This window comes from Mustela putorius, unplaced genomic scaffold (genome assembly GCF_011764305.1).
Source record: "Mustela putorius furo isolate JIRA1106 unplaced genomic scaffold, ASM1176430v1.1 tig00000095_pilon_pilon_pilon, whole genome shotgun sequence".
In the NCBI taxonomy this organism is placed as follows: Eukaryota; Metazoa; Chordata; class Mammalia; order Carnivora; family Mustelidae; genus Mustela; species Mustela putorius.
Window position 1 is genome coordinate 28720251 of NW_025421280.1, and position 7848 is coordinate 28728098.

At 49.9% G+C, this 7848-nt stretch overlaps 1 protein-coding gene across 2 annotated transcripts; it reads right to left on the reverse strand.

Moving 5' to 3' along the window:
* Positions 1-1758: 1758 nt before the first annotated feature.
* FAM32A (family with sequence similarity 32 member A) lies at positions 1759-7268 on the reverse strand. 2 transcript variants are annotated; one of them, XM_045082309.1, is made up of 5 exons: positions 7129-7268; positions 6872-7013; positions 3501-3598; positions 3192-3245; positions 1759-2924 (listed from the first exon to the last, which is right to left on the reverse strand). In XM_045082309.1, the coding sequence occupies exons 1-4, from the start codon at positions 7200-7202 to the stop codon at positions 3227-3229; spliced, it is 333 nt and encodes a 110-aa protein (XP_044938244.1). In that variant the 5' UTR covers positions 7203-7268; the 3' UTR covers positions 1759-2924; positions 3192-3226. The 2 variants fall into 2 exon arrangements, with proteins under 2 accessions (XP_044938244.1, XP_004761144.1); XM_004761087.2 differs by lacking the exon at positions 3501-3598 and having other exon boundaries at positions 2670-2924.
* Between the last annotated feature and the right edge of the window lie 580 nt (positions 7269-7848).

Below are 7848 nucleotides of genomic sequence, written 5' to 3' on the forward strand. Positions count from 1 at the left end.
GGAAAGGGAAGGCGGTGGTTACTTGGAAAGAGGCCAAACTCTCTGAATGGCAATCCAGCCTTACCAACAAGTCACCGCTTGTTACCTGTCAGTGTCAACATTCTTCAGTGCCTGTTTATTGCCTGGAATGATCTGGAAACCACGCCCCACCGAACCTTGGTGAAAAGCGCTTCTCTTGTTTCTGTAGTTAGTGACTGTAATGGGTGATGCAAATTGTGACCCCTGGTCTATCGACTGGGTATCCCATTGCTTTTAATAACACTCGGGATGTGGAGAAATGCCTGCATTTTGTCCTAGTGAACCATCACAGTGCTCTGGAGACCACAACCCTGCAATCTTCCTCCTATCTCCTTTGGGGTTTTGAAAGATGGCTTTTGCAATACATCCTCTGCTTAGGATAAAGATGAAGTGCAAGAAAATCCAGAGAAGAAAACCAGAGTATTTAGAAAACTACTAAGTAAATCCTGGGCTGGAAGCATTCTTTCACAAAACATCTGGGAGACTGTTTTTGACAGACTTCAACTGTCTTGTACAATACCCTATTATACCTAGCCTCATAGTTTGCCCAAAATATTTCAATGTTTTAGGAAAACATGTCTTTTGAAAATTACAAAATTATACACTTCTCTGGGAAAAAAAAAATCTATGGAAATGCCAAAAAGTACAAGACAAAAAGAAAAACCACCCAGGAGAGGTGACCCCTCTCATTATAGAGTATTTCAGGCTTGCTCTAGGCAATGTTTAGATGTTTAAAATCAGTATTGGGGGGTGGGGATAGGGCTAGGAGGAACAGAGTGGACAAAAGTCTTGAAGAAACAAGACTCCCAAGTGCCAAGAGCACCATGACAATAAACACTGTTTACATAAATTATTTGTACCCTCTCTTTTCCGTGTGTGGGTGGAATTCAGGTCACCGTCCTTGGCAGTTACACTTAATGTATTAGCCAGATTTGACCTCTGCACCATCTCAGAAAAGACCAGATGTGGCAGACCAGGGCTTCTCAAACTTTGCTGCCTATTAGGGTCATCTGAGGAGCTCTGAAAAATCTCAGTGACAACCCCACCCCAGGAAGCATCAGTGGTTCTTAATGCTCCCAATGCTCCCAGGAGTCTAACATCCACAAGAACTCAAGAAATGTTGTGGTAGAACAGTGATGGCCTGAATCAAGAACGTCTCCTGGTATGCGTGGCCATGGAGTTCTCTCCCTCACTGGGTCTGCCAAATGTGACTTGTGTTGGCCAACGAGAGAATACACAGATTCTGAAGAAGGCATAGATGCCACCTTAGACTTTCTAATCCCCAGGCAAATTAACACAGTGACACAGAACTATACCACATGGCGTAGAACCGTCCAGCCCAGCAGTCAACCCACAGAAGAGAAATCCTGCTGTTTTAAGTCCTTCAGCTTTGATTAGGTAGGCAGAGAAGTGGAGGATCTGTCTTCCAGCGTACTGACGATGGCTTTTCACAGCATCCCAACATGCTCATAAACCCCAGCTGCTGGCTTGTGGATGAAAAAGCCCTCCAAGTGCCTTTCTGCTAGGCAGAGGGGGAACCTGCCCCAAAGAGCCACTACTAATGAGTGGACTCTCAGGTGGGCTGCCAAGCCACAGGTGGAAAAATATGTCACCTAATTTCTTCCAAGTTGAGGATGAATGGTCACTTTGTAGCATCCACATTCTACAGGTGCAATAACCCAAAAAGCAGTGTTTCTAGTGATAATCAAACCACTTTTAATTAAGACACTCAGACTTCTGTTTAATAACTATTTTTTTTGCTTTATTCCATTCATAGGTGACAGCCTCAAACACAACACTTGGTTTTTCTCTTTTGACTTTGCTGTTCTGTCACTACCTAGGTCAACAGAGTCTTCCTCCCAATAGTATATGCAGTTTGATCCTCAGCAAGTAGGGTACCAGTAGGTCCTCAGAGATCATGGCTCTCCAGCACCAGGATCTGGGTCCTCTCCTTTGACTGCACTGTCTGTGCTGGGGCTCTGCCCAGCACAGGTCCTGTCACTCCTGAGGTGTCCTTAGGCCAGAAAGGCCAAGCGGGCTACATGTCATGTGCCAACTCTGAACAAACCCAGGGGATGCTTAGAGCCCAGGGTCAAGGGTAGTATGGCAGGTTGTGTCAGGGTTCTATTACAAAGGGATGCCATGCTTGATTAGTGATGTCTGCCCTGGCAACACCCTCTAGACATGTCTGGAACAGAGACACCAGGGGAAGAGGCTGCATGCCAGCCACAGGCTCAGATAGGGACAAGGCATGCATCCCATTCTTGCCTTAGACAGTCATTCCGCTTCCCAAACTACATTGTCTCACAAACGACGTGGCTGGGGAGGCATTCTGAAGGCCATGAAGGTTCAAGCGGCTTCCTTAGGCTCTGGAAGGAACAGCCTAAGCCCCAAGCTAGAGGAAGCTTGGGAGGACAGCTCACGCAGGGCCCCGTGGGGGCAAAGGCTCCTCATCTTCTAGAGTCTGTTTCATCCGGGGAAAGAGAGCTGAGCTGGCTGACTGTCAGAGTTAGATGCAACTTGGGAGGTAAAGACACTTTTCTGTGACACACAGAAATAACCTTAATCTCTGGGTAAACTTGCAAAAATTTCCAGTCCAAACTAAAAAGGTTTATCGTTTGTGCTACTGACAAACCAAAATAGAGTAAAAGGACAGTCTTATTACTTTAATCATGTTCCAGAAAGAGGGCATACTGCTTTGGAAAGCACTTGTCTCAGCAGAAGACACAAGAGTGTGTGTAAAAGTATGTTTCTAGAAAAGACCAAAGGCACCAAACATAACCCCAATTTTGCCTTCCACTTCCCCTTGATGCCACTCCATACCCTGGGTGGGGAGGCTACTTCGTCCAGCTGACTTTGGGAATGTCATAGTGCTCTGTGAGGGTGTCCAGGTGTCTGTTGAAATCCTGGGAAAGCCGAGAAGAAAACCCACATCAGTATAGCCTCAGACAGGGCACTACTGCCGTGTGGCACTGCCCACTCCCACTTGTCCACATCCTGCCTCTCCTCTGTGAGCGCCCTCCTCTCAAAGCCACCTGGCCCTGAACCCTGGGCTCATCCTTAAATGACCCTGGGAGGTGTCGTTTCTGCTGGGTACCCCCACCCCAACACTCCAGTGGCTCCCTCTGCCAGACTACATAGCCTGGTCTTCCCCACTGGACATGTAAACTTACCTCCACTCTCTGCTTGTGGGTTTTGGATGCTTTCTTTAGGATCCTTTCCATTTGCTGAAGAGAGGAGAGAAATGGAGGTGAGTTCACACACTTGACACAGCCCAGGCCAGCATGGGGTGGAAGACAGAAGCCCCTACCAGCTTGGCTCTCACACCTAGCACAGCTGGAGGTCTCAGGAGGTACATCCTGTCCCTCCCTTAACTCTACTCAGGCTGGTCCAACAGGGATGCCCAGCCCCCAATATGTCCCACCAGGAACCCTGGTCGACTGCCCTTCAGTCAGAGTGGCAAGGAATGTACTAGCACTGACCTTAGCAGGCTCTGCTGGGAACTGTATGTGTGCTTCCTGCAGCCCCGGGCAACTGACTGCATTCCCATTTTGCAGAAACAGAAAGTTTCAGATGGGGTCTGAAGAAGGATGAAAAATGAGGAAGGTGAAAGGCCCAACACCTGGTAGGAGCTCAAGGAAGTAGGTGCTGGTGACACAGTGCCACGAGGGCTCCAAGATCCAGATCGCCCCGATGAGTGTGACTGTGGAATGTGTATCTTGTACCACCATGACCTGCCCCACACCATTCCCAAAACTGGATGGGACCTCGTAAGAGCGAAGAGCACGGGACACAGAGCCCAACAAACCCGGGGCTGCACTTGGCTCTATGTTTACTGACTGAGTGACTATGGCCAACTTTGGTGCCCCCCCTGTGACCCATGCTGCCTGGTACTGGTGCCCTAGTGCAGTTCTCTGCCACAATGACTCTGGGATGGCCCTGTGACTCAATTTACTTAACAAAATGCAGTGCCAGTGCTGGGCCAAAGATGTAAGACCCGGCAGCCTTTGTGTGTTCTTGGAAGCCAGCCACCATGCAGGAATTCTGATGACCTTACTGGAGAGAAAGGACCTGGAGTATAAGATGACATGTGGGGAGAGAGGCCATGGGAGGAGCAACAAGGCATCAGGCGTGATGGTGACACTATCTTGGACATTTCAGCCCAGTTGGGGCTCCGACCTCAGCTGCCATCTAACTGCACAGATTCCAAGCGAGGCAAGCTGGAGAACTCTTCAGGTAAGCCGAGCCAACCCACAGAAGACCATGTCAGCCACCACCTGGCTGCTCCTTCGCCCCCCATCTCATTTGCTACCTCATCTTCCTCTGCATCCAGTTGGCTCTCACCTGGCTGACCTGCTTTCCCATCCCTGCCTCTCTTCCTGCTGCTGTGAGCCCCTGTGAGGCCTGTGCATCCTTATAAGAGGCCACACTGACCTGACCAGTTGTCACCAATGCCAGGCACTCAGTAGGGCTCTGCCTTCCCTCTCCCTACTTTATGTACCAAGTTCACAGGGTATCCCACTTCACAGATACAGAAAATGAGGACCAGCCTGTGAAGTGGGTGATGAGACTGGAGATGCCAAGCCCTATCCCTTCAGGCTGGGGCCCTGCCCCATGGGCCCTTCTTCCAAGAACTGTCCAGCCTTCAAGCTCACTACGCTCAATCAAACACCCTTCTACAAAGGAATCCGCATTTCCCAATCCCAGCTACCTTTGCCCACACTTTCCCCCATCTCTCTCCTGGGTCAAAACAAAACCAACTGCAGAACTTCCAGTTTTCAGTGCCAGCAACAAAAAAACTCCCCTTGACCTTCCACCACCGTCTAGCTACAGATTCATTTCTGTTCCTCTTGACAGATCTCCCAAGAGTTATTTCTGGGTCTTGTCTCCACCTCTGCCTTTCCCCACCCACCCCACAATCCCCTCTAATCAGCCATTCTTCCTTCTCATTCCAACTAAGGGCTCTCTGTACTCGCCCCACAAGACCCTCGGCAGCTTGATACTGTTGATCACTTCCTCCTCCCCTTTTTTTTTTTTTTTTAAATTTTATTTATCTATTTGACAGACACAGATCACAAGTAGGCAGAGAGGCAGGCAGAGAGAGAGGGGGAAGAAGGCTCCCGGCTGAGCAGACAGCCCAACTCAGGGCCCGATCCCAGGACCCTGGGATCATGACCCGAGCTTAAGGTAGAGGTTTTAACCCACTGATCCACCCAGGCACCCATACTTTCTCCACTCAGCTAAGGACACACTCTCCTGGTTTTCCTCTTTCCTGTGATCCTTTGCAATTTCAGATTCTAGACCTCATCTCTGTCCCTGTGCCTCCTCAGAGGATCTCACCCAGTCCAATGGCAATCCAGAACGTTTGTAAAGGTCCAGAGAGGCCTAGACCTCTCCTCCAAACTGGAGATTCAGATCTCAAACTGTTCACAAGAGTCCTTCATTTGAATGTCTAACAGCCATTCAACATTCAAGTGTTCTCTAAAACCAAGGTCTTGATTCCCCACTTTAGAAGCCTGCTCTACCTGCTATCCTTCCTACTGTAGTAAATAGCACCTTCATTTACCCAGTATATCCCACCAAAAATCTTGTTCATTCCTCATGTCCCAGTCCACACCCAGTCCATCACCTAATTCTGCTGTTCTTGCTCCAAAATCAATCCCAAACCTGATACTTTCCATTGCTTCCACTATTACTGTTCTATTCCGTTACTAGTCACCTGATGGTGACTCTCCCCAACCGTGCTTTCGCTCCTGGAGTAACATCCCAGCCCAGCCTGGGACTGTAACCTCAGGGACGGAACTTAAGTGCATTCACTTGTTAAATTCTCACCACAAACCTGTTAGGTAAGGACTTCACCCCCGTTTTACAGGTGAAGAAATGAGGTGTGGGAGGTTAACCAACCTGCCCAGAGTTATACTACCACCAAGAAACAGTAGAGACTGAATGGAACCCAGGTCGGTCTCGTCAAAGCCAGTGAGTCTTACCACCCCCATTTAAAAAAAAATGACTCAACTAAGCCTGAGAGTGATGAGTTAATTCTTTATGATGTTACTGGACAAAATCACCCAGATCAGGGTTAGGGTTTCTCAGCCTGGACACTTGACATCTGGGGCCAGATCATTTTTGCTGTGGGGGATGCTGTCTTGATTACTGTAGGATGTTGAGCAGGATCCCGGGCCTCATCCCACTAGATGCCGGTAGCACTACTTCCCCCCGCCATCAGCACACCCTGAAGTTTTAACAAACATAAATGACCTCAACCACTGCCAAACGTCTTCATGGGAGCAGACGTAGGTTACAATCACAACCTATTTGAATCAGCCAAACAAAGTCCTCATGGAAACAGACTTTGTGGAAACTTATAGCCAGGAGCATCACCAGTTAATATCAACAGCTACCATCAACGGAGCACTGACTGACTTTGCCAGACTGAGTGCCAAATGCTTTATCTGGATGACTTTATCTAAAGTTCCCATCCCTTTTAGGAGAAAGCACTATCCTGATCCTTACAGACAAACTGAAGCAGAAAGAAGAGGAGTCATTAGCCCTGTCACTGGGCAAATGAGCAACTGCGCTGGAATCCAAAGCCAGCCCCCAGCTCTGGCCTTTCAATGCCAGCTCTAGCTTTCTTCTCTGCCGTCCACTCTGACCAGAGGCTCTTCCTGTCCTCGGAACTGCCCCCAACCGTGGATACCATCTTCTCGGAATCCAGGTCTCTCTGACCGCTCACACTCCTCCGAGAGACCCCGGGCTGACCCCAATTTCGAGACGTCTGGCCCTGCCTCTCCATCCACCTCCAGAGACCCAGACCTGCCGCGCGGAGCATCTCCAGCTTCCCCACCGGCCTTACCCGCTTCTCTTGCATCTTCTCGAAGGCCGCCTGGGCCGGGGTTCGTTTGTCCAGACCGCGCCTCTTCTCCTCCTCATTCTTTTTGCTCGTTCCCATCGCTTCCAGGAGTTTCGCCTTGTCTTTGTCCTTCTTTTTCTTCTTTCTGGGAGGGGAGAAGCGGGAGAGGTGAGGGCGCATCAGGGAGAAAGAGCTTGGGGACTCTAGAAGAGGCTTAAGGGGACAGAAGACAAACTTCTGAGGGGCTCTCGGGGCCTCACCGCTTGGTGACGCCAAGCTCTGCAACGCCTTTTAGTTTCAGGGGCCCCTTTTGAACTTGCTCGTAGGCCGCCATGATGCCGCTCGCCGTTCTGTAGGTAAACTGCCACACTTCCTGTTTGCGTACGCCCTTTACGTCCGAACGCCCGCCTCACTTCCTCTTGATTGGTTGAGCTGGGAGGCGCGCCTGCGCTCTTGGCATCCGGAACTGGACCACACTTTCTGGTTGTAGGTGGGGCCTGGAGGGTGTGAGTGGACCTCATCCTGCGCAGGCAGTGTCCTGCCACGCTTGCGGTTGGATGCACTCGTTCGGTTTGCCCGGCTTTGGGCCCCCTCGATCCAAGAAGCTCCTCTGAGGGGCTCCTCATTTCCTCCTCCTCCTTTCTTCTTCTTCTTCTCTTCCTCCTCCTCATTCCTCATCCTTTTTTTTTTTTTTTAAAATATTTATTTATTTGAGAGGGAGAGCCCACGCTAATGGCTAGTGGGGGAAGTGGCCGAGGGAGAGAGACTCTAAAGCTGACCTCACACTTAGCGGGGAGCCCAACGTGGGGCTTGATCTCAAGACCCCAGGATCTTGACCTGAGCTGAAATCGAGGGAGTGGGATGTGCAACCAGTTGAGCCACCCAGGTGCCCCAGAATCCCCAGTTCCTAAAACTGCAGTGTTCTCTTGAGTGTTTTGTGTGCACAGGGATGTTCCGTTCTCTTTTACTGCTGTATTTTG